Source organism: Erinaceus europaeus, chromosome 23 (assembly GCF_950295315.1).
Source record: "Erinaceus europaeus chromosome 23, mEriEur2.1, whole genome shotgun sequence".
NCBI lineage: Eukaryota > Metazoa > Chordata > Mammalia > Eulipotyphla > Erinaceidae > Erinaceus > Erinaceus europaeus.
Genome location: NC_080184.1, coordinates 3,801,068 through 3,827,425, shown reverse-complemented (window position 1 = coordinate 3,827,425; position 26,358 = coordinate 3,801,068). Strand labels below are relative to the sequence as shown.

The following is a 26,358-nucleotide window of genomic DNA, read 5'->3' as shown; positions in this document are numbered from 1 at the left end:
CAACAATAATAGTAATAACCACAACAGCAATAAAACAACCATGGCAACAAAAGGGGAAAAAATATCTTCCAGGAGCAGTGGATTCGTAGTGCAGGCACCAAGCGCCAGCAATAACTCTGAAAGGAAAAAAAAAAGAAAGAAATTTTTAAAAATAATAAGATTCATGTGGTCTGGGAGCACTGGATTCCCAAGCATGAGGTCCTGAGTTCAATCCCCAGCAGCATATGTACCAGAATGATGCCTGGTTCTTTCTCTCTTTCTTCCTATCTTTCTCATAAATAAATAAATTCTTTAAAAAATAAATTAAAAATAATAAGATTTACTTTATTATTATTATTTTTAATTTATCTCTTTATTTTCCATTTTGTTGTCCTTGTTTTATTGTTGTTGTAGTTGTTGTTGTTGTTATTGATGTCATCGTTGTTGGATAGGACAGAGAGAAATGGAGAGAGGAGGGGAAGACAGAGAGAGGGAGAGAAAGGCAGACATTTGTAGATCTGCTTCAAGGCCTGTGAAGCGACTCCCCTGCAGGTGGGGAGCTGGGGGCTCGGACCCAGATCCTTACACAGGTCCTTGTGCTTTGTGCCACGTACGCTTAACCTGCTGCGCTACCGCCCAACCCCCTAGATTTACTTTACTATTATTATTTTTTTAACAGATCCATGCTCAGCTCTGGCTTCTGGTGGTTCAGGGGACTGAACCTGGGACTTTAGAGCCTCAGGCAGGAGAGTCTCTTTGAAGAACCATTATGCTATCTATCCCACCCTAATAAGATTTACTTATAAGAGAGAAGGTAAGCCTCCCACTGGCATATACGAGGCCAGGGATTGAACTCAGGACCTCACGCTTGAGAGTCCAAGGGTTTCTCCAGTGTACCCCTGTTGTATGCTTTACATTGGGTTGTTCTAGCTCTCCCCCTGCCAAGAAAATTGGTTTAGTCCTGCTAGTTTCGCGGGCCCGCTTGTCCCCGCCGCAAGGAACCCCGAGAGAGTTCCAGAGTCCCAGAGTTCCAGAGTTCGAGAGTGCTTGGCGCCGCTGCGGGGGAAGGAGGCAGGAGAGTTCTGTTTGGTGATTAGTTTGTCTTAGTTTATAAATCGTTGTTCCTGAATAAAGAAATACAGCTTCCCTGCCCAGCCGTGTGTCTCCGAGTCTCTGTTACCCGTCCGTGAAGCTAGCCCGGCCAGCTGGAGCCCCCGAATTTTAACAACACACCCCTTGTTTCTGGGAGTCATTGTGACAGTGTTTCATGAGTAGTTCTTGGGGTCACAATGGAGGGGGGGGTTGCTGGGATCACCAGAGACAGGGGTGGAGGGTGAATTGAATCCAAACTCACAGGAGCACAGCTGTGAAGATTCTTGGTTTCTTGGTTCCCTCAGGAGGTAGGTCCCCCACCCTCCTCATCCCTGAAATGTTAGGTTGTCTGAGATGACCCTTTCTTCCAAGCCCTGTCATCTATCTACCTGCTGAGCTGGCTGGTTACCTTCTCAGTCAAGATAAAGTTTCCAAAGAAAATGATAGAAACTAGCTGGGGAATGAGGCAGTCTGGGAGGGCTTCCTGGAGGAGGGGAGCCTGAGTTTTCGGGTGCTGAGAGCTAGTGGATGTCTCCTAGAAGCAGAGAGGAATTGTTGAAAATCAAGAAGTGACAGGTAGAACCAGGGAGACAGATTGGCATGCCAGAGGTCTTGGGGGCTGCAGGTTTGATCCCTGGCACTTCCTTGTGCCAGAGCTAGTCTCTCTCCCCGTCTCTCTCCATAATTAATAAATAAGGGGTCGAGTGGTGGTGCATCTGGTTGAACGCATACTGCACATACTACAGTGTGTAAGGACGCAGGTTCAAGCCCCCTGCCGGTCCCCACCTACAGGGGGGAAAGCTTTTTGAGTGTTGAAGCGGGACTACAGGTGTCTCTCTGTCTCTGTCCCCCTCTATCACCCCCTTCCCTGTCAATTTCTGGCTGTCTCTATCCAATTAACTCATTGATTTAAATAAATTAATAAATCTATAAACATTGGGATTTGGGGGAGTCGGGCGGTAGTGCAGTGGATTAAGCGCAGGTGGCACAAAGTGCAATGACCGGCATAAGGATCTCGCTTTGAGCCCCCAGCTCCCCACCTGCAGGGGAGTCGCTTCATAGGTGGTGAAGCAGGTCTGCAGGTGTCTGTCTTTCTCTCCCCCCTCTCTGTCTTCCCCTCCTCTCTCCATTTCTCTCTGTCCTATCCAACAACGACAGCATCAATAACAACAACAACAATAACTATAACAACAATAAAACAACAAGGGCAACAAAAGGGAAAATAAATATTTAAAAAAGAAAACATTGGGGGTTGGGAGTTTGTACAGTGACAAGAGCACTGGACCTAAGCGCACGAGGTCCTGAGTTCAAGTCTCACCATCACACGTGCCAGAGTGATGCTCTGCTTCTCTCTTTGTAATAAAAAAAATAACCCCAGGGGAGTCGGGCTGTAGCGCAGCGGGTTAAGCGCAGGTGGCGCAAAGCACAAGGACCGGCATAAGGATCCCGGTTCGAACCCCGGCTCCCCACCTGCAGGGGAGTCGCTTCACAGGCGGTGAAGCAGGTCTGCAGGTGTCTGTCTTTCTCTCCCCCTCTCTGTCTTCCCCTCCTCTCTCCATTTCTCGCTGTCCTATCCAACAACGACAACAACAATAATAACTACAACAATAAACAACAAGGGCAACAAAAGGGAATAAATAATTTAAATATTTTTAAATAAATAAATAAATAACCCGGGGCCGGGTGGTGGCACACTTAGTTGAGCACACATGCTACGCCGCATAAGGACCCAAGTTAGAGCCCCTGGTCCCCACCTGCAGGGGGAAAGCTTTGCAAGTGGTGAAGCAGGGCTGCAGGTGTCTCTCTGTCTCTCCCTCTCTAGCTTCCCTCCTTCTCTCAATTTCTGGCTGTCTCTATCCAATAAATAAAGATAATTTAAAGAAATTATAGGGAGTCAGGCGGTGGCACAGCGGGTTAAGCGCACACGGCGCAAAGCGCAAGGACCTGAGTAAGGATCCCGGTTGGAGCCCCCGGCTCCCCACCTGCAGGGGAGTCACTTCACAGGCGGTGAAGCAGGTCTGCAGGTGTCTGTCTTTCTCTCCCCCTCTGTCTTCCCCTGCTCTCTCCATTTCTCTCTGCTCCTATCCAACAACAACAGCTATGACAACAATAACAACAAGGGCAACAAAATGGGAAAAATGGCCTCCAGGAGCAGTGGAATCAGTAGTGCAGGCACCGAGCCCCAGCGATAACCCTGGAGGCAAACAAAAAAAATTTTAATGTTTTTTTTTTTAAGAAATAGGGAGAAATATGAGAGAAAGACACCTGCAGCCCTCTCCACCACCTGTGGGGACGGGGGACGGGGGGGGGGGGGTCAAAACCAGATCCATATGGTTCCTCTTCCCTTATTTTTTTATTTGTTTTTATTATATATTATATATATTAATGTTTTATATATTTATTATTATATAGGGACAGAGAGAAATTGAGAGAAGATATATATATATAGAGAGAGACAGAGAGACAACTGCAGCCCTGCTTCACCACTCGTGAAGCTTTCCCTCCTGCAGGTGGGGACCAGGGGCTTGAACAAGGATCCTTGCACACTGTAATGTACGCGCTTAACCAAGTGTGCCACCGCCTGGCCCTTTTATATATATTTTTTAATTATTTATTTATCAGTGAGAGGGATAGGAAGAGAGAGAGAGAGAGAGAGAGAGAGAGAGAGAGAAAGAACCAGACATCACTCTGGTACACGTGCAGCCCGGGATCGAACTCCGGACCTCATGCTTGAGAGTCCAATGCTTTATCCACTGCGCCACCTCCCGAACCACTATTATAAATTTTTTTTCTTTTTTGCCTCTAGGGTTATTGCTGAAGCTCAGTGCTTGCACCATGAATCCACTGCTCCTGGAGGCCATTTTTCCCTTTTGTTGCCTTTGTTGCAGCCTTGCTGTGGTTATTATTGTTATTGTCATCCGTTGTTGGATAAGACAGAGAGACATGGAGAGAGGAGGGGAAGACAGAGAGGGGGAGAGAAAGACAGACACCTGCAGACCTGCTTCACCGCCTGTGAAGCGACTCCCCTGCAGGTGGGGAGCCGGGGGCTCGAACCGGGATCCTTGCGCGGGTCCTTGCGCTTGGTGCCACGTGCGCTTAACCCGCTGCGCTACCGCCCGACCCCCTATTGTATAGACACAGCCAGAGATCAAGAGGGAAGGGGGAGAGAGACACACACACAGAGAGAGAGAGAGACACCTGCAGCCCTGCTCCACCACTTGCAAAACTTCCCCCCTGTAGCTGGGGGACCGGAGGCTCGAACCCGGGTCCTTGTGCATGGAGCCATGTGCACCCCCATACACCCCCTTTTCTTTGCCCCCCCTCCCCGCAGGTGTCCGCACCCCCCATCCCCACATGGCCTCCTCCTTGTCCTGCCCGGCCGCCCGCCTGGCTTTCCTTAAAGCCTCTCACTTCTCGCTGGGCCCGGAGCCCCGCCTGCACGCCTCCTCCCAGCTCTCCACCACCCACCGGGATTTCCGGGCGCCCCCTCCCGCACCCCCGCCGGCCCGCAGCCCCGCGCCCCCGCGCCCGGAGCTCTTCCACGTGGACGTGCACGCGGCGACCCAGGGGCGCGTGTCCGAGGCGCATCGCGCGTTCCCGCCGCCGCCGCCCGTGTCGCAAGAGAAGCGGCGTGCGCGCCCCCGCGACGTGCGCGCCGCCGCCGCGCCGCTCCCAGGCCTGCGCGCGGCCCCGGCCGTCTCCACCGCGCGCGCCTCGTTCCGCTGGCCCCCCCAGCCGCCGCGCGTGCGCGAGCAGATCCGGGGCGCGCGCCTCATCTTCGACCGGGATTCGGTGCCTCCGGGGGACCCCGCCAAGCTGGGGTTGCCCCTCACCACCTACCGGGAGCTCTTCCCACCCCACTGGGCCGCCGCCCTGCAACCCCTTGCGCCCAGCAGACACCTCGGTGCGCGCCCCCGTGAAAAGTGGGGTTGGGGGGTGCAAAGGACACCCCCGTCCCCAACAATTAGCATGGCCCAGCTTCTGGTCCCCAAGGCCCACAGAGATGCAAAAAAAAAAAAAAAAACCCACCTAGATTCATATTATCTCTTTATTATTATTGTTATTTTTTAATTATTTTATTTGTTTACTAATGAGAGACATAGTAGTAGAGAGAAAGAACCAGGCATCACCCTGGTACATGTGCTGCCGGGGATTGAACTCAGGACCACATGCTTGAGAGTCCAATGCTTTTATCTACTGTGCCACCTCCCGGACCACCATATTATCTCTTTTAATTAATTGATTAATTTTAAAAATTTTGTTGGGACCGGGTGGTGGCGTACTTGGTTGAGCGCACATGTTACAGTGCACTAGGACCAGGGTTCGAGCCCCGCCCCTCCCCATCTGCAGAAGGAAAACTTTGCAAGTGGTGAAGCAGGGCTGCAGGTGTCTCTCTCTCTCTCTATCTCCCCTACCCTCTCGATTACTGACAGTCTCCATCCAATAAATAAAGATAATTAAAAAAATTTTTAAACACTTAAAAATTTTTATCATCTTTATTTATTGAATAGAGACAACCAGATATCGAAAAGGGAGGGGAAGCTAGAGAGACAGACACTTGAAGCCCCGCTTCACCATTTTCCCCCCTTGCAGGTGGAGACCAGGGGCTTAAACCCTGGGGGATTTTTTTAAAAAAATTTATGGGAGGCATTAATGGTTTACAGTTGACAATAAAATACAATATTTGGTACAGTTGTAACAGTTCCCAGTTTTCCACATAACAGTTCAACCCCCAGGGGGTCGGGCGGTAGCGCAGGGTGTTAAGCACACGTGGCTCAAAGCGCAAGGGGCGGCTTAAGGGTTCCAGTTCCAGCCCCAGCTCCTCAACTGCAGGGGAGTCGCTTCACAGGCGGTGAAGCAGGTCTGCAGGTGTCTGTTTTTCTCTCCCCCTCTCTGTCTTCCCCTCCTCTCTCCATTTCTCTCTGTCCTACAACGACATCAATAACAACAATAATAATAACTACAACAATAAAAAAACAAGGGCAACAAAAGGGAAAATAAATAAATATATAAAAATCAATCAATAATTTTTTTAAAAAAATTCAACCCCCACTAGGTCCTCTGCCATCATGTTCCAGGAACTGAACCCTCACCCCAGAGTGTTTTACTTTGGTGCAATACACCAATTTTTTTTTTTTGCCTCCAGGGTTATCGCTGGGACTTGATGCCTGCACTATGAATCCACTGCTCCTGGTGGCTATATATTTTTTTCAATTTTATTGGATAAGACAGAGAGAAATTGAGAGAGGAAGGGGAGACAGAGAGGGAGAGAGAGACAGACACCTGCAGACCTGCTTCACCGCCTGTGAAGCGACTCCCCTGCAGGTGGGGAGCCAGGAGCTCCAACCGGGATCCTTACTGGTTCTTGCGCTTTGCACTTTTAAATTTATTTTTATGTATTTATCTTTATTTATGGGATACAGTCAGAAATCAAGAAGGCAGGGGGAGATAAAGGGGGAGACAGAGGGCCTGGGTGGTGGCACACCTGGCTGAGCGCACATGTTATAATTAGCACAAGGACCCAGGTTCGAACCACCAGACCCCATCTATAGGGGGGAAGCTTTCCGAGTGGTGAAGCAGGGCTGCAGGTGTCTCTCTGTCTCTCTTTTTCTCTTTCTTTTAAAATATTTTATTATCTATATTTATTTGATAGAGATATCCAGATACTGAGAGGGGAGGGGTTGACAGAGAGGGAGAGAGACAGAGAGACACCTGCAGCCCTGCTTCACCACTTGCAAAGCTTTCCCCCTACAGTTGGGGACTAGGGGCTTGAACCTTGGTCTTTGTGCACTGTAACATGTGAACTCATCCAGGTGTGTCACCTCTCTCTCTCACCTTTATCTTTCAAAGATTTATTTACGAGAGAGAGAGAGAGAAAGAGAGAAGCAGAGCATCAATCTGGCACATGTGATACTGGGGATTGAACTCAGGACATCACCCTTGCCAGTTCAATGCTTTACACACTGTACCACCCTCCTGGGCCCCCAGTTACTGTAAGTTTTCTGCTGAGCATTTTCCACGCAGCCCTGCAGCTACAACAGCCAAGTTCCCCAGGCCAGGAGATCACTAACCCCCGGGAGTCCTAGGGTGCAAGGAAGCTCTCTCCTTCTCTCTCCTCTCGACCACCTTCAGGGGGCCCGAACCCCCTCCAGTGGGACCATAAGACCCAGGATCCTGAGACCACCTACCTGAGGCAGTTCCAGGCTCTGCCCGGCTCACCTGCCTTGATGTGTGAGAAGGTAAGTCAAGGGAGTAGGGCGGTAACGCAACGGGTTAAGCGCACGTGGCGCAAAGCGCAAGGACTGGCTTAAGGATCTGGGTTGGAGCCCCTGGCTCCCCACTTGCAGGGGGGTCACTTCACAGGTGGCGAAGCAGGTCTGCGGGTGTCTGTCTTTCTCTCCCCCTCTCTGTCTTCCCCTCCTCTCTCCATTTCTCTCTGTCCTATCCAACAACATTATCATCATCAACAACAATAATAACTACAACAATAAAACAAGGGCAATAAAAGGGAAATAAAAAAAAAATGAGTCAGGCGGTAGCTCAGCGGGTTAAGCGCACGTGGTGCAAAGCTCAAGGACCGGCATAAGGATCCTGGATCGAGCCCCCGGCTCCCCACCTGCAGGGAAGTCACTTCACAGGTGGTGAAGCAGGTCTACAGGTGTCTGTCTTTCCCCCTCTCTGTCTTCTACTCCTCTCTCGATTTCTCTCTGAACTGATGACATCAGTAATAACAACAATAATAGCTACAACAACAAAAAAAAAACCCACAAGGGCAACAAAAGGGAATAAGTAAATAAATGAATATAAAAAATAAATTAAAATAAAAACAAGGACAACAACAACAAAAAAAAAAGGGGAAGTCAAGGCTGGCTTGGGGGAATGCTGGGAAGGGCAGTGGTGGGGGCTGGATGAGCACAGCCATCCAATCCTCTTCCCATCCCCTTTCCGCAGGCCTCCTCCAGTGTGGTTCTGGGTGACCACAAGCTTGGGTACAGGTCCATGTGTTCCGAGCAGAAGCAAATGCATCACCCACAGGGTCTGCCCCCGGAGAGGTACTAAGGGACATTGACTTTACCCCAAGGCAGGGCAAAGTGACTTTACCTTCATTTTGTGGTTCTCACCCAAGGCATTAGGAACAATATTGGCTCGTCGAATTTCTCTCTTATGGGGGGGGGTGTCGGGTGATGGTGCACTGGGTTCCAAGCACACAGTACTAAGCACAAGGATCCAGCCCCACACACACACACACAGACCCACACACACAGACACACACACACACACTCCCTACTTGCAGGGGGTGCAGGGGAGATGAAGCAGGCCTGTAGGTGCCTGTCTTTCTCCCTCTCTATCTCTCCTTCCCCTCTCTATTTCTCTGTCTTAGCCAATAAAAATAAATAGGGGGGCGGGTGGTAGCGCAGCAGGTTAAGTGCAGGTGGCACAAAGCGCAAGGACCTGTGTAAGGATTCCGGTTAGAGTCCCTGGCTCCCCACCTGTAGGGGAGTCGCTTCACAGGCGGTGAAGCAGGTCTGCAGGTGTCTGTCTTTCTCTCCCCTTCTCTGTCTTCCCCTCCTCTCTCCATTTCTCTCTGTCCTATACGACAACAGTAATAGTTACAACAACAACGATTAACAACAAGTGCAACAAAAGGGAAAAAATGACCTCCAGGAGCAATGGATTTGTAGTGCAGGCACCAAGCCCCAGAAATAACCCCGGAGGCAAATAAAAAATAAATAAATAGAATTTCTCTCTTGCTTTGTTTCGATAGGACAGAGAGAAATGGAGAGGGGAGCGGGGGAGGCAGAAAGGGGGAGAGACAGACATGTGCGGCCCTGCTGCGTGAGGCTTCCCTCCCACCCACGAGCAGATGGGGCTGGGGGTTCGAGCCCATGTCCTTATGAAGGATAATGTGTATGCTCTGCCTGGTGCACCACCACTCAGCGTCCCTTTTGTTTGTTTGTTTTTTAATTGGATGGAGACAGAGAAATTCAGAGTGAGGGCTGGGCAGCACACATAGTACTAAGCGCACATAGTACTAAGCATAAGGACTGGTTCAAGGATCTGGGTTCAAGCCCCTGGCTCTCTACCTGCGCCAGGGGGGGGGGCACATCACAAGTGGTGAAGCAGGTCTGCAGGTGTCTTTCTCTCTCCCTCTCTGCCTCCCACTCCTCTCAATTTCTCTCTGTCCTGTCCAAAAAAATGTAAAAAAAAAAAAAAGAAAAAGAAAAAGAAATGGCCACCAGGAACAGTGTCAGCATCGAGCTCCACTAACTCTGGAGACAGAGAGAGAGGGACAAATGGAGAGGGAAGGAGGAGAGAGAGAGGGAGGGAGAGAGAGAGAGACAGACATCTGCAAACTTCCTTCACCACTTGTGAAGTTTCCTCCCTGAAGGTGGGGACTGGGGGCTTGAACTGGAGTCCTTGAGTGTGGTATCATGTGTGCTCAACCAGGAATGCCACCACCTGGTCCCTTTTATCTATTTATTATTATTATTATTATTTTATTTTTGGAGAAAGATAAGGACTCTGCCCCACTGTGTATGATGCTCTATTCGATTCTACTGTGTGTGTGTGTGTGTGTGTGTGTGTGTGTGTGTGTGTGTGTATGTGTGTGTGTTTTGTCTGTGTGCAGGGCCAGGGATCAAACCCAGGGCCTCAGGCAGGCAAGGCCACCTCCCCCACCCCCAGTGCTGCTCTGGGAGCTTTCCATCAGCCTTGGGCCAAGCACACTGCTCTGCTTGATGTCCTGCCACTAAGTCCCCAGTGCAGGGCCATTGAAAAGCTGCCTTCTGGGAAAATGGATGCAATCTGGGATGGGGTGGGGTAAGGGGTCCGGGATATGGGATGTGGGGTGTGATAATGGAATATGGAGGTATGATATGGAGTGCAGTAAGAGAATGAATGGAGGTGATGGGGTGGGACGTGATGGGGTGGGAGGTGATGGGATGGGAGGTGATGGGATGGGAGGTGATGGGATGGGACATGATGGGATGGGAGGTGATGGGATGGAGATGATGGGGTGGGCGGTGATGGGATGGGCGGTGATGGAATGGGAGGTGATGGGGTGGGAGGTGAGGAGATGGGAGATAGTATATAAGACATAATAAAATGGGAGGTGATGGGGTGGGAGGTGAGGAGATGGGAGATAGTATATAAGACATAATAAAATGGGAGGTGATGGGGTGGGAGGTGAGAAGATGGGAGGTGAGGAGATGGAGGTGATGGGATGGGAGATGAGAAGATGGCAGATGGTGGTATCAGGCATAAAGAAATGGGAGGTGAGGGGTGGCAGACGGGGTGGAGACAGGACACAGATGGAGGCTCCCCTTCCCCTCAGGTATGACAAGGCACTGGCTTCAGCCCTCACCCACCATGCTAACATCCCCCAGGGAGACGGTTGCTTCCGGGACAAGACCACCAAGGCCCAGCACTTCTGTGCCCACGAGCCACGTGAGCCCTGCTAACTGCCTGTCCTGCCTCTCTGGGGGATGTGGGGGGGAGGGCGACTTATGGGGGAGCACCCTCCTCAGTGCCTGCTCACAACCCACCTCAACCCCTGCAGAGGCTCTGGGTCTACAACACAACCTGATTCCAACATCACACATTCTGCAAGGAGCCCGGAACCCGGGGCCCAACTGCCTGACCACTTCACATAATTTCTTCTACCGCCAGGTGGGTGAGAGAAAGAGAGAGAGATACAGAGAGAGAGAAGGGCTGGGGGCCAGGCGGTGGCGCACCTGGCTGAGTGCTCACGTCACAGTGCACAAGGACCCAGGTTCGAGCCCCCGGTCCCCACCTCCATGGGGGAAAAGCTTCACAAGAGGTGAAACAGGGCTGCAAGTGTCTCTCTCCTTCTCTGTTTCCCCCTCTCCTCTCAATGTCTCTCTGTATCTATCCAATAATAAATAAAACTAATAATATTAAAGAGGGAGAGATGGCTGGGCTCATGGGGGCTGGGGGAAGGGAAATGGGTTTGAGGGATTCCCCCAAGTAGGTGATACAAAGGTGATACAAAAGATGAGAACTGGGGAGATAGATTGGGGGTTTATGCATATGCAATAGACAGACTCTCAATGCCTGAGACTCTGAGGTCCCAGGTTTAATCCCCAGCACTGCCATCAGCCTGAATTGAACAGTATTCTGAGGACATCCCCATCGGGGTGTGTACACAAACACACACACACACCCCACCCAGTTCCCTACAAGCTTCTCAACCACCCTGTGCCTCCCCCCTCCAGCCGCCCCCCACCAGGCCATCCTGTCGCCACCCACCGCCCGATTTGTTGGAGAGTCACGTGATCTTCGGGGAACCCACACTGCTCAGTCGTTTCTTCCAGACCACCATGGGCACGGACTACAGCCCCCCGGGCCAACAGGAACCCTGCAAGGCCCCCACGCTGCACCTGCAAGAAAGCGACCTGCCCCAGGGCACTGGAAGTGAGCAAGCCCCGCCTCCAACGCGAGACCACGCCCACACAGGACCCCCTCCCCCGCGAGGCCCCGCCCAAACCAGCCTAGCGAATCCCCGCCCACTACCAACAGTGCCCACGGGAGCCTCTGCCCACTGTCTACTGAGCCCTGTTAGCAACACGTGGCCCCGCCCATTGTCAACCCCACCCACAACTGGCCACACCCCCATAGGTGCCTCAGTTGCCCTGGCCGCTATTATTCACGGGAGGCCCCGCCCACTATCAGACCCACTCACCTGGAGCCCCCCCACTGTCTGTCACCCTGCGTGGCCCCGCCCCGTGAAGCCCCTTTTACCATCGGGCCCCGCCTACCAGTCGTCCCCATCCAATAAGGTCCCACCTGCCCTCTGGCCCGCCCCATTCTTAGGCTGCCCCACCCCCTGCTAGCCTCGCCCATCCTCGGGAGGCCCCGCCCACTCCTAGCTCCAGTCCCTGAGGCCTGTCACACCCACTAAGTCACAGCCACTTGCCTGACCCGCCCCTTTCCGGGCCCCCACCAGCTTTGAAGCCACGCCCACTCTCTCTTCCGCCCCGCCCTGGGCTGCTGGGCATTGAACCCGGGGCCTGAGGCATGTCAATAGCAGCCTTGCTGTGTAATGCCAATCTCTCTCTCTCTCCTCTCTCTCTTTAATATTATATTTATTCATTCCTGGATAGAGACAGAAATTGAGGGGCTGAGGAGACAGCATAATGGTTATGCAAAAGACTTTCATGCCAGAGGCACCAAGGGTCCCAGGTTCAATCCCCAGCACCACCAAAAGTCAGAGCTGGTAAATAAGAGAGAAAGAGAGAGAGATTGAGAAAGAAGGGGGAGACAGAGAGGAAGAGAGCCAGAGAGACACCTGCAGACCTGCTTCACCATTCAAGAAGGTTTCCCCCCTGCAGGTGGGGACTGGGAGCTTGAATTCATGCCCTTGTGCATTATAATGTATGTGCTGCTTAATCAGATGCCAATCTCTCTCTCTCTGCCTCCAGAAACTTATTTTTTAACCACCAACCAGAAGATGCTGGTACCACATGACACAGCCCCAGCCTCCATAACACACAGGCAGCTTCAGAGGGTGAGGGAATGGGGTGTGTGTGTGTGTACCCCCTTGATCAAATAGCTGGCCGTCAGCTCTGATCTCTCCCCCACCCCCTTAGGGGATGCTCAGTGTCACGCCATCCCTGGGATCCCTCCTTCAGGCTCCAGTCACCTGCCAGTCTGAGATGGGTCCCCTGCCCCCAACTGTGGGTGCTCAAAGGGTGGCTTGGGGAACAGAACATGAGAGAGGTGGCCTGAGAGGGGGAAAGGGAGGGCGGAGGAGCCAGGTACCCCCCCAGGGTGCCTGCTTTGTCCTCCCCCCCCCCCCCACAGTGCAAGTACAGTCACGTGGAGCCCCCCCTGGGCACAAAGCGTTTCTTCTCCACCCAGTACAAAGAGGAGTTTCCCTTCAAGAGCCTGGGCCCTCCGGACCTGAAGGCTGGCAGCTTCCATGAGAGTCACGTGCCCCTGGGGTCTCCTCCCCCAAAGGGCTGCGGGACCGAGCTGAGGGGTCCCCAAGCCCGCCAGCTTCCCTTGTACCCATGTCGCAGCCAGCAATAAACATCACCCCGGTCACACGCCTCCTTTGTCCCCTCAGTCGGCTGGGGATGAGACCAGGTAGAGCATATCCGTTAGCATGTGCAAGGACCCAGGTTCAAGCCCCGGGTTCCCACCTGCAGGAGAGGGAAGCTTCATGAGTGGTGGAGCAGGGCTACAGGTGTCTCTCTATCTCTCTGTCCTACTCTCTCGTTTTTGTTTTTGTTTTTATACTGATTTCCTTTTGTTGCCCTTGTTCTATTGTTGTAGTTATTATTATTGTTGTTGTTATCGATGTCATTGTTGGGTAGGACAGAGAGAAATGGAGAGAGGAGGGGAAGACAGAGAGGGGGAGAGAAAGACAGACACCTGTAGACCTGCTTCACCACCTGTGAAGTGACTCCCCTGCGGGTGAGGAGCCAGGGGCTCGAACCGGGATCCTTACACCGGTCCTTGCACTTTGCGCCATGTGCGCTTAACCTGATGCGCTACCGCCCAACTCCCCGCTCTTTTTTTTTTTTTTTCCTCCAGGGTTATTGCTGGGCTCGGTGCCTGCACCATGAATCCACCGCTCCTGGAGGCCATTTTCCCCCCTTTATGTTGTAGCCTCGTTGTGGTTATTATTATTGCCATTATTGATATTGTTCGTTGTTGGATAGGGCAGAGAGAAATGGAGAGGGGAGGGGAAGACAGAGTGAGAGAAAGACAGACACCTGCAGACCTGCTTCACCGCCTGTGAAGCGACTCCCTGGCAGGTGGGGAGCCAGGGGCTCGAACCGGGATCCTTATGCCGGTCCCTGCGCTCTGCGCCACATGCGCTTAACCCACTGCGCCACCGCCCGATCCCCTCCCCCCCCCCCCCCGCTCTTTTTTAAAGATCTTATTTATTAATGAGAAAGATAGGAGGAGAGAAAGAACCAGGCATCATTCTGGTCCATGAGCTGCTGGGGATTGGACTCAGGACCTCATGCTTGAGATTCCAGTGCTTTATCCACTGCGTCACCTCCTGGATCACTGTCCTGCTCTATTTCTTCCTCCCTGCTCAATTTCTCTGTCCAAAAATGGAGGAAGCGGAGGAGGAGAAGGAGAAGGAGAAGGAGGTAGTGGACGGGAGAAAGGAAGAGAGATGAGGGGACTAGGTGGTGGAGCGCTGAGTTAAGCTCGAAGCGCAAGGTCTTGCTCAAGGATCCCGGTTGGAACCTCTGACTTCCCACCTGCAAGGGAAGTCGCTTCACAAGTGGGGAAGCAGGTCTGCAGCTGTCTTTCTCTCTCGCTCTCTATCTCCTCTCCCCTCTGAATTTCTCTCTGCCCTATCCAACAACAGCAATAACAACAACAATAACGGCAACAACAATAACAATAACAACAAAATGGAACGAATAACAGCCAGGAGCAGTGGATTCGTAGTGCAGGCACGGAGCCCCAGCAATAACCCCAGAAAAGAGAAGGGGAGGGAGAAAAGAAGAAAGGGGAAGAGGGCTGGGTGGTGGTAGCACACCTGGTTGAGCACACACACGTTACAATGCTCAAGGACCCAGGTTCGAGCCCCTGCTCCCATCTGCAGGAGAAAAGTTTCTGGTATCTCTCTATCTCCCTCTCTCTCTCTCCCTTCACTCTCAATTTCTGACTGTCTCTATCCAATATCTACAGTGGCGGGGGATAGGTAGCATAATGGTTATGGAAAGAGACTCTCTTGCCTGAGGCTCGGAAGTCCCAGGTTCAATCCCCTGCACCACCACCAGCCAGAGCTGAGCAGGGTTCTGGTCTTAATCTCTCTCTCTCTCTCTAACAATAATAAATAAAATGAGGGCTAGCCTCAATGTGAGTCAACAATGGCAGGGAATGTTCCATTCTCCCAAGGGAGGTTGGCTTGCATATTCTGCTTATCACCCGAGGATGATGGGTCCTGAAATTGGCACAGCCTGGAATGTTCCTAGTTGTAACCACAGAATGTGAGCTCAGACCTACAGGGATGCAGAGGTTACATAGGCTCCTGTGCTGACTATGGGCCCCAGACCACATCAATGGGGTTTACAGTCAGCAATATTTGAGCCAGGCGGTAGCGCATGTGGCGGGTTAAGCGCAAAGGACCGGCATAAGGATCCCGGTTCAAGCCCCTGGCTCCTCAACTGCAGGGGAATCACTTCACAATCAGTGAAGCAGGTCTGCAGGTGTCTATCTTTCTCTCCCCCTCTCTGTCTTCCTCTCCTCTCTCTATAATTTCTCCGTCCTATCCAATGAAGACAGACAACAATAAGTACAACAATAAAACAATATTTATATATTTCCCCCATATTGGGGAGCTACTCTCTTTCCTGATCCTGCTTTCTAGTCCTCTTTCCAACTATGACACCATACCCCCACCCAACAATAACTTGGGTCATCCTGCATGTTAGATGTTAAACTCAGGCAAAAACTAGTAGGGTCATGGCCAGCTTGGAATATATCTAAAATAGACCTACTAGCTTTTTCCAAAACGAAGACCTCAGATTTCCATCTGCAATACTCCAGCCTTTAGGTTCATGATTTGCTCTGCTTTCTAAACTCTTTTTCAGCCACCAGGTTCAAGTTGCTACCATGATGCCTACCCCACTTCCCTGGGCAGACAACCCCACCAATATGTCCTGGAGCCCCACCTCCCCAGATTCCCACCCCACTAAGGGAAAGAGAGAGGTTGGAAATATGGATCCACCTGCCAACATCCATATTCAGCGGGGAAGCAATTACAGAAGCCAGGCCTTCCACCTTCTGCATCCCATAATGACCCTGGGTCCATACTCCCAGAGGGATAAAGAATAGGAAATCTGTCAGGGGAGGGGCTGGGATACAGAGTTCTGGTGGTGGGAATTGTGTGGAGTTGTACCCCTCTTATTCTATGGTCTTGCCAGTGTTTCTATTTTATAAATAAAAACTTAAAAAGCTAATGATAGGGAGTCGGGCTGTAGTGCAGCAGGTTAAGTGCAGGTGGCACAAAGCGCAAGTACCGGCGTAAGGATCCCAGTTCGAGCCCCTGGCTCCCCATCTGCAGGGGAGTCGCTTCCCAGGCGGTGAAGCAGGTCTGCAGGTGTCTGTCTTTCTCTCTCCCTCTCTGTCCATTTCTCTCTCCATTTCTCTCCTTTCCAACAACGACGACAACAATACTAACTACAACAATAAAAAACAACAAGGGCAACAAAAGGGAATAAATAAATAAAATACATATTTTTAAAATATAATGATAAATGAGGGCTAGGGAGCCAGCATACTGCTTCTGCCAAAGACTCTCCTGCCTGAGGCTTCAAGGTCCCAGGTTCAATCCCCAACACCACCAACAGCCAGAGTTGAGCAGGGCTCTGGTCTCAAAATCAATCTCTGTCGTTCTCTGTCTCTGTCTCTCTCCTAATAACAATAACAAATAAAATGAGGGCTAGGGAGACAGCATAATGGTTCTGCAAAAACGACTCTCCTTGCCCAAAGCTTCAAGAGTCCCAGATAACAGTCCCCAGCACCACCATCAGCCAGAGCTGAGCAGGGCTGTGGTGAAAGAGATAGACAGGCAGACAGACAGACAGACAGACAGAGCCATAGAGCTCTAAGAGGTAGCAGTGATGGACCAGGCCTGGACATTGGAGTGAAGCCCCGATTCAGCATGGGCGGAGGTGGTAGGGGGGTGGGTGGGGGACAGCCGGGCCTGGTCTGGGGGTGAGGGTGAGAGTTCAGGGGTGAGGGGTAGCGGGGGCTGCCCCGACCTCCAGAGCGCAGACAAAGGCCGCCTTGGGGACAAAGGCTGGTCCAGGGGGCGGGCCTGGCCGGACTACAAGTCCCAGCAGCCCCGCCGCGGCCGGGCCTCCCTCCTCCTCCCGGAGCGCCTGGCGGGGCGCGGGGCCGAGGGGCCGCCGGGGGGCTGCGGGCGGGGGGCGTCCTGCGGGCCGGGGGGCGCCGGCGGCCGGGCAGGGGCGAGGGGCTCCGGGTGAGTGTCCCCCCCGCAGGCGGGCTGGCGATCTGGGGCGCGCAGTCGAGGTTGGGTGGGTGGGTGGGTGCTCTGATTGTTTGGGGGGGTGGGGTTGGAGGACACCCCCGGGTTTTTTGGGGGGCAACTCTTTGCAATTCTCCCCGCCCCTGCAAATACACATATACCACCCACCCCACACCCCCATGCACCCTCTCAGCTTGCACCGCCCTCCGGGGCCCGGAAACTCGGGGTTCGGGCCTGATGCAACTTGGGGGGGGTGGGGGCTGGCGGGCCTACAGCGTCCATCCCAATGCAACCGCCAGCAACCTCCCCCTTCCCCTAATTCCAGGGCTTGGGGGGCAGGCCCGGGCTGCAAATCCAGCAACTTAAATGTGTGTGTGGGGGGGGTGTGCATTCCGCAGCTGAGGGTTCGAGGGGTTTAAGAAAGGCCTTGCTGTGTCCCCCCCATCCAATCCCGGAGTCCCCTCCCCTTTTCTCCAATTCCCCAGGGCGCTGGACCCCAGACAGACCCCCCCCATATTGTTCCTGGTCCCCCTCCCCCACATCCTCTTAGAGGTCAGCTGGACCTTCCTGGGTGGGTGGGTGGAAGGGATCCAGGGTTCCCCACCGCCCGGGTTCCCCTGCACCCCCTTAGCAGGACCCCAAGGTACTGTCCTCTATGCCCCCCCTCCCCTACTCCAGCCTGGGGTTGGGAAGTCAGGAGGCCTTTTCTGCTAAATGTCTGGGAAATGGGGGGGGTGCGGCATCCAGGGGTTCCCCCCCACCCCAATCCCCACCTCCTTTTAGCCATCCAGTCATTGTTCCTTAGGCTTTTCAGTCTTGGGGGTTCCTTCCCAGGCCCCTCCCACAGGAAGGGGGAGGAATCCACCTGCCCAACCCCCTCCACCCACACTCCCCCCCAAAATCGCGGGTGTGGGGGTGGGGGTGGGGGCCCCGCAGGGAGGGAGACCCACCTGCCTAGCGCAAACCCCCTCCCCTCCCCTCCACCCCAAAGCCAAGATGGATGCCAGGCCTTGTTTTTCTCCCACCCATTTGCAGGGGGACTGGTTTGAGTTGAAGAGGTGAAAACTCATCTCTCTTGCTTTATTCTCTCCTGATTTTTTTTGGTGGGGGGCAGGGCAGGGGCCCCCTATAGAAATAGGATGGATTTCATAGCTCTCCCCCACCACCACCACCATAGGTAATCCCAGCCATAGCTGCCCCGTCTTCTTGGAAGGTGAGCTGAGCCTTGAGTTTTCTTTGCTTTGAAGAAAGAATCTCACCTCTGGTTCCTTCACCCTGACCCCTTGTTTCAACCATGGGAGTGAGGGTGGGGAAGGGGGCTGGAATTTCTAGATCTTTGCACCCAGGACTGAAAGGGGGAAAAAAAAATCCTGAAACCCTACCCCAACAGCCAGGATGTCAGTGGCTCAGGAGGGATTCCCAAAGAGAATTTCCCCCTTCCTGGCCAAGGGTTCACATTTAAGAGCAATTGTCCAGCTGGTCAAGTGGGTATACTTGAATATCAGTACCTCTTTAAATTTTTTTTAATGTTTCACTTTTTTTTCTATTATCTTCATTTATTTATTGGATAGAGACAGAAAGCGAGAGGGAAGGGGAAGATAGCGAGAGAGAGAGAGAGAGAGACACCTGCTGCCCTGCTTCATCACCTGCAGGTCTGCAGGTGTCTGTCTTTCTCTCCCCCTCTCTATCTTCACCTCCTCTCTCCAGTTCTCTCTGTCCTATCCAACAACAACATTATCAATAACTACAACAATAAAAGAAGGGCAACAAAAGGGAATACATAAGTAAATAAATAATTTTTTTAAAGTTTTATTTATTAATGAGAAACATAGGAGGAGAGAGAAAGAGCCAGACATCACTCTGGTACATGTGCTGCCGGGGATTGAACTCAGGACCTCATGCTTGAGAGTCTGCTGCTTTATCCACTGCGCCACCTCCCGGACCCCAATAAATAATTTTTTTAAAAAAAAGAAACAGATTCAGAAACCCGGATTTTATTTTATTTATTTATTTAATTACTTATTTCGCATCCAAGGTTATCGCTGGGGCTTGGTGCCTGCACTACAAATCCACTGCTCCTGGAGGCTATTTTTTCCCTTTTTGTTGCCTTTATTGTTTAGGATTTTATATTATTTATTTAAAAAAATTTTAATATATTTATTTTTCTTTTTGTTGCCCTTGTTGCTTTAGTGTTGTTGTTGGATAGGACAGAAAGAAATGGAGAGAAGAGGGGGAGAGAAAGAGTGACACCTGTAGACCTGCTTCACCGCCTGTGAAGCGACTCCCCTGCAGGTGGGGAGCTGGGGGCTCAGACCTGGATCCTTACAACGGTCTTTGTGCTTCCTGCCATGTGTGCTTAACCTGCTGCGATACCGCCTGACTCTGACACAGATTTTATTTTTAACAGAGTTTCATCACAGATTTATTTCTTTGACGTGGGGGAGACAGCATCACAGTTCTGCAAAGAGACGCTCCTGCCTGAGGCTTTAAGGTCCCAGGTTCAATCCCCAGCACCACCATTAGCCAGAGCTGAGCAGGGCTCTGGAAAATAAATAAATAATAAAATTAAAAGATTTATTTGGGAGAAAGAGAAAGAACTCACAGCCCTGAATCTTCCTCCTATGTGATGAGAGCCGGGCTCAAACCTGGGTCTCACACACACACAGCAGAGCAGCACACTATATAGGTGATCTGTTCTCACTGGTTCAAGATTTCTTTATTTATTTTTAAATATTTATTTATTCCCTTTTGTTGCCCTTGTTTTTTTTTTTTATTTATTCCCTTTCATTGCCCTAGTTGTTATATTGTTGTAGTTATTGATGTCGCTGTTGTTGGATAGGACAGAGAGAAATGGAGAGAGGAGGGGAAGACAGAGAGGGGGGAGAGAAAGACAGACACCTGCAGACCTGCTTCACCGCCTGTGAAGCGACTCCCCTGCAGGTGGGGAGCCGGGGGCTCGAACCAGGATTCTTAGGCTGGTCCTTGCGCTTGGTGCCAAGTGCGCTTAACCCGCTGCGCTACCCGAGATTTATTATTAATGAGAGAGACAGAGAGAGAGAGAAGGAATCCAGAGTACTGTTCTGGTACACACAGCCCTGAGGGTCAAACCTGGAACCTCAGGCTTACAAGTCCTGCACTCTTACCAGCTGAGCTCCCCACCCCCATCCCCACCACCTTGATTGTTAGGAACACAAGAGTTTGAACAGTCCCCCACCTACTACAGTGTTGAGATCTGGGGTTCAGGTGGGCAGTAGCGCAGCGGGTTAAGCGCAGGTGACACAAAGGGCAAGGACCGGCAGAAGGATCCTGGTCCGAGCCCCCGGCTCCCCTGGCTCCCCACCTGCAGGGGAGTCGCTTCACAGGCGGTGAAGCAGGTCTGCAGGTGTCCGTCTTTCTCTCCCTCTCTCTGTCTTCCCCTCCTCTCTCCATTTCTCTCTGTCCTATCCAACAACAACAACAACAATAATAACTACAACAATAAAACAACAAGAGCAGCAAAAGGGAATAAATAAATATTTAAAAAAAAAGTGCAGAGTGTGGTCTGGGAGTTGGCGCAGTGGTAAAGCTTTGGACTCTCAAGCACGATGTCCCGAGTTTGATCCCTGGCAGCACATGTGCCAGAGTGATGCTTTCTCCTCCTATCTTTCTCATAAATAAATAAATAAATAAATAAATAAATAAATAAAATATTTTTTAAAAAGTGTAGGGAGTTGGGCAGTAGCGCAGCGGGTTAAGCACAGGTGGTACAAAGCACAAGGACCGGCATAAGGATCCCGGTTCGAGCCCCCGGCTCCCCACCTGCAGGGGAGTCGCTTCACAGGCGGTGAAGCAGGTCTGCAGGTGTCTGTCTTTCTTTCCCCCTCTCTGTCTTCCCCTCCTCTCTCCATTTCTCTAAGTCCTATCAGCAACGACGACATCAATAACAGCAACAACAATAGCTACACCAATAAAAGGGGGGGCAGCAAAAGGGATAAAATAAATAATAAATATTAAAAATAAAAGTGCAGAAATTCTCCCTGAGGCCGCCTGTAAACCCCACCCTCCCCAGGCCTTCCCAGCCCCAGCCCCCAGCTCTGGGCTTCCTTTCCCTACAGGAGGGGAGCTGGTGATTCCCCCCCTACTCAGAACCCCTGAATAAGCACTACCCAGACTCACTCTGTCTCTCCCTCTCTCTTTCCCTCTCTCCCTCTCTAGCCCATAGTTGTGAGTCGGAGACTCCAAGCCATGGACTTAGCAGTTGAGCTGAGGGGGTGGTGGTGGTGGTGGTGGGACCCCAGGAGTGTCTCCCATCCCAGCAGGACCCCAGCTTCCCATCCAAAGAGTCACCCAGAATAGTCTTGGAGTTGGGGACTGGGGGGACATCAAGTGGCAGGGGTCCCAACCTTCATCAGGTGTGGGGCTCAGAAGTGGGCAGTCTCCCCTATCTCTCTCTCTCTCTAATATTTATTCCCTTTTGTAGCCCTTGTTTTTTATTGTTGTAGTTATTATTGCTGTTGTTGATGTCGTCATTGTTGGATAGGACAGAGAGAAATGGAGAGAGGAGGGGAAGACAGAGAGGGGGAGAGAAAGACAGACACCTGCAGACCTGCTTCACCACCTGTGAAGCGACTCCCCTGAAAATGGGGAGCCGGGGGCTCGAACCGGGATCCTTATGCCCATCCTTGCGCTTTGCGCCTCATGCGCTTAACCCTCTGTGCTACCGCCTGCCCCCCCTTTTAAAAAATATTTTAGTTACTTATTAATGAGAAAGATAGAGAGAGAGAGAGAAAGAATCAGGCATCAGTCTGGTCCATGTGCTGCTGGGGATCAAACTCAGGACCTCATGCTTGAGAGTTCAGTGCTTTATCCACTGTACCACTTCCCAGTCCACTCCCCACCCCCATATCTCTCTTCAGAGGCCCTTTATTCCTGGCCCTGGCTTGGCTGGGCCACAAGCTTCTCTGCTTTGTGATCTCAAGCAGGGACCTGTGAATTTTTTGGGGGGTTGGGTTCTGGGGTTCCCCCTCCTGCCCCGTGTCCCTGCCCAGAACTGACCTGCACCTTCTCAGTCATCATCACTTACTCTTCCTCTGTCCTCTTCTCCTCCTCCTCCTCTTCCTTCTCCTTCTCTCCCTCCTCATTCTCCTCTTCTTCCCTCCTCCTCTTCCTCTTCTGTTTTTCTCCTCCTCCTCCTCCTCCTTCTCCTCTTCTTTTTCTATTTGTTTATTCTCTTTTGTTGCCCTTGTTGTTTTATTGTTGTGGAATTGCTGTCGTCGTTGTTGGAGAGGACAGAGAGAAATGGAGAGAGGAGGGGAAAACAAAGAGGGGGAGAGAAAGACAGACACCTGCAGACCTGCTTCATCACCTGGGAAGCGACTCCCCTGCAGGTGGGGAGCCGGGGGCTCGAACCTGGGATCCTCACGCCGGTCCTTGCGCTTTGCGCCACGTGCGCTTAACCCGCTGCGCTACTGCGGGATTCCCACCAGCTCCACAACTCTTAAGGGGGCGGTGGGGGTTTGAACCTGAGTCTTGGCATACTGTACTGTGTGCTCAATTGGATGCAACCCTCCCTTTATTTTTTAAATTTTTTATCTTTATTTATTGATTAGATAGACAGAAATCGAGAGGGAAGGGAGGGGTAGAGAGGGTGAGAGACAGAGAGTCACCTGCAGCCCTGCTTCACCTGTGTAGCTTTCCTCCTGCAGGTGGGGACTGGGGGCTCGAACCCAGATCTTTGTTTTTATCTATTATTTATTTATTTATTTTAACCAGAGCATTGTTCAGCTCTGGCTTATGGTGGTGCGGGGGATTGAACCTGGGACTTTAGAGCCTCAGGCATGAGAGTCTGTTTGCATAACCATTATGCTGTCTACCCTCCGCCGGAACCCAGATCTTTGTAACATATGCACTCAACCAGGTGCACCACCACCCGGCCCCTATTTTTAAAAAATATTTATTTATGGCAGTCGGGTGGTAGTGCAGTGGGTTAAGCGCAGGTGGCGTATAACCCAAGGATCTGCGTAAGGATCCAGTTGGAGCCCCCGGCTCCCCACCTGCAGGGGAGTCACTTCACAGGTGGTGAAACAGGTCTGCAAGTTCTTTCTCTCCCCCTCTCTGTCTTCCCCTCCTCTCTCCATTTCCCTCTGTCCTACCCAACAACAATGACAACAACAGCAATAATAACTACAACAATAAAAACAACAAGGGCCACAAAAAGGAATAAATAAATAAATAAATAAATAAATGTTGAAAAAAATCTTTACCAAAAGAAAAATTTATTTATTGTGGGTCAGGCGGTAGCACAGCGGGTTAAGTGCACATGGTGTAAAGGGCAAGGACCAGTGTAAGGATCCCGGTTCGAGCCCCTCCGGCGATGAAGCAGGTCTGCAGGTGTCTGTCTTTCTCTCCCCCTCTCTGTCTTCCATTTCTCTCTGTCCTACCCAACAACGATTACAACAATAACAGCAACAATAATAAAAAACAAGGGCAACAAAAGGGAAAAATAAGTAAAATTTAAAAATATATATTTATTAAATTAAAAAAAACAGTAATAACTACAACAATAAAACAAGGGCAACAGAAGGGTATAAATAAATAAATATTTAATAAAAAGAGATTGAAGGAACAAAAATATACATATATATTTATTTCCTTTTGTTGCCCTTGTTTTATTGTTGTAGTTATTATTGTTGTTATTGATAGCTTTGTGGGATAGGACAGTGAGAAATGGAGAGAGGAGGGGAAGACAGAGAGGGGGAGAGAAAGACAGACACCTGCAGACCTGCTTCACTGCCTGTGAAGTGACTCCCCTGCAGGTGGGGAGCCGGGGGCTTAAACTGGGATCCTTACATCGGTCCTTGTGCTTTCCGCCATGTGGGTTTAACCCCCTGTGCTACCGGCCGACTCCCTTTTTAAAAATTTTTTTTTATTAGAGCCCTGCTCAGCTCTGGCTGCTGGTGGTGCTGGGGATTGATCCTGTCACCTTAGAGCCTCAGGCAGGAAAGCCTTTTGCAGAACCAATACACTGTCTCCCAGGTCTTGTCTTGTCTTTTTGATTTGTAAGAACTCTTTACATATGTGGGGGTTTTTGTTTTGTTTTTGCTTTTACCAGAGCCCTGCTAAGCTCTGGCTGATGGTGGTGCTGGGGCTTGAACCTATGCCCTTTGGTGCTTCAGCCAGGAGAGTGTTTGTGCTTAACTGCTATGTTCTGTCCCTACCCGACCCCAGCTTTCTCACCTCCTGCTGTAGATTGCACCCCAGAAACAGCCCAGCCATCAGCTCCTGGGATGAGTCGCTCAGTTCTGGTCCGGAACCCTGGCCACCGAGGCCGTCGGCCTGCTTACGACGACGACGACGAAGTACTTGACTCCGATCCAGAAGACCCCGGGGACCCCACTCCCAACCACCCTGTCTTAGAAGACCCTCCTGAAGGCCTCTCCTCCAACTCCAAAGATGCACCCCCCAGCTATGACAACCAGGACCCTGTCACCGCATCACCGGATCCCTCTGCACTTGGGGAAGCTCCGAGCTCCATGACGGCCTCCCCAGAACCCTTGGACCCCCCGGATACCGATCCAGACGACCCGGATCCCGACGTGATCGGGCCTGTGCCCTTGATCCTCGATCCCGACCTGGACACTCCCAGTGTGGAGCTGGACCCCGCCGAGGAGGCCTCCACCCCGGAGGTCCCTGCCGCCTCTGCTGAGGTCAACCAGCAGGTGCTGACCGCCCCGGCCAGCCCGCCCAGGCCGTTCTCCTGCCCGGATTGCGGGAGGGCCTTCCGTCGCAGCTCGGGGTTGAGTCAGCACCGCCGTACCCACAGCGGCGAGAAGCCCTACCGCTGCCCAGATTGTGGCAAATCCTTTAGCCACGGGGCCACGTTGGCCCAGCACCGTGGCATCCACACCGGGGCCCGGCCTTATCAGTGTGCCGCCTGCGGCAAAGCCTTCGGCTGGAGATCCACCCTGCTCAAACACCGCAGCAGTCACAGCGGGGAGAAGCCGCACCGCTGCCCCGTGTGCGGGAAGGCTTTCGGCCACGGCTCCTTGCTGGCCCAGCACCTGCGCACCCACGGCGGCCCGCGCCCTCACAAGTGCCCGGTGTGTGCCAAGGGCTTCGGCCAGGGCTCGGCGCTGCTCAAGCACTTACGCACTCACACCGGGGAGCGGCCCTACCCCTGCCCCCAGTGCGGGAAGGCCTTTGGGCAGAGCTCGGCTTTGCTCCAACACCAGCGTACCCACACGGCTGAGCGCCCCTACCGGTGCCCGCACTGTGCCAAGGCCTTCGGCCAGAGCTCCAACCTCCAGCATCATCTCCGCATCCACACCGGGGAGCGGCCCTACGCCTGCCCTCACTGCTCCAAGGCCTTTGGCCAGAGCTCTGCCCTCCTCCAGCATTTACACGTACACTCCGGGGAGCGCCCGTACCGCTGCCAGCTCTGTGGCAAGGCCTTCGGCCAGGCCTCCAGCCTCACCAAGCACAAGCGGGTGCACGACGGCGCCGCCAACCTGGCGCTGGGCACCGGGAGGGCTAGGAAAAGGTCTCCGCCTGCTGGCTTGGGGCCTCCGTCTGGGTCTACAGAACCGGAGCCCAGCCAGCCAGCCACCCTGCAAACCAGCGCTGAGAATCCTGACCCCACTGGGTCCCCGCTCGCGGTCCGGCCAGCAAGCCCCGAGTGGGTACAAGAGCAAGGGGCCGTGCTGGGGCCCGACGGGTGAGGGCTGGCGCACTGGCAGCCCCTTTGAGATGGGAGGAGCGAGCAGAGCAGGCTGGGGAAGTTATGTGTCCTGCGGTTATTAAAGCTACACAGCCTCTTAACTCAGCCTGGTTGTTGTTTTTTTTGTGTGTGTCGGCCCTGCCTGATTGATTGAATTTATTTATTTTTAAATACCTGTTTATTCCCTTTTGTGGCCCTTGTTTTACTGTTGTAATTATTATTGTTGTTGTCATTGTTGGAGAGGACAGAGAGAAATGGAGAGAGGAGGGGAAGACAGACGGGGAGAGAAAGGGAGACACCTGCAGACCTGCTTCACCGCCTGTGAAGCGACTCCCCTGCAGGTGGGGAGCCGGGGCTCAAACCGGGATCCTTCCACCTATCCTTGCACTTAACCCGCTGCGCTACAGCCCTACTCCCTATTTTATTTTTAATGGTTTTTATTATCTTTATTTTATTTATTGTATAGAGACAGCCAGAAATCTAGAGGGAAGGGGTTGTAGAGAGGGAGAGAGAGACAGACACCTGCAACATTGCTTCACCACTCAGAAAGCTTTCACCTGACAGGTGGGGACTGGGGGCTTGAATTTATTTTTAACCAGAGCACTGCTTG

General features: G+C 52.2%; 2 protein-coding genes across 2 annotated transcripts; both read left to right on the top strand.

Annotated features, from left to right (window-relative positions):
* The first annotated feature begins 1,323 nt into the window (after nucleotides 1–1,323).
* Nucleotides 1,324–13,137, top strand: SAXO5 (stabilizer of axonemal microtubules 5). The gene is made up of 9 exons (XM_060181407.1): nucleotides 1,324–1,379; nucleotides 4,403–4,975; nucleotides 7,204–7,310; nucleotides 8,023–8,123; nucleotides 10,406–10,518; nucleotides 10,631–10,740; nucleotides 11,307–11,505; nucleotides 12,513–12,598; nucleotides 12,895–13,137. The coding sequence occupies exons 2-9, from the start codon at nucleotides 4,426–4,428 to the stop codon at nucleotides 13,120–13,122; spliced, it is 1,494 nt and encodes a 497-aa protein (XP_060037390.1). The 5' UTR covers nucleotides 1,324–1,379; nucleotides 4,403–4,425; the 3' UTR covers nucleotides 13,123–13,137.
* Nucleotides 13,138–16,907: 3,770 nt separating this feature from the next.
* ZNF358 (zinc finger protein 358) lies at nucleotides 16,908–25,849 on the top strand. The gene is made up of 2 exons (XM_060181624.1): nucleotides 16,908–17,047; nucleotides 24,260–25,849. The coding sequence occupies exon 2, from the start codon at nucleotides 24,319–24,321 to the stop codon at nucleotides 25,747–25,749; it is 1,431 nt and encodes a 476-aa protein (XP_060037607.1). The 5' UTR covers nucleotides 16,908–17,047; nucleotides 24,260–24,318; the 3' UTR covers nucleotides 25,750–25,849.
* Nucleotides 25,850–26,358: the final 509 nt, after the last annotated feature.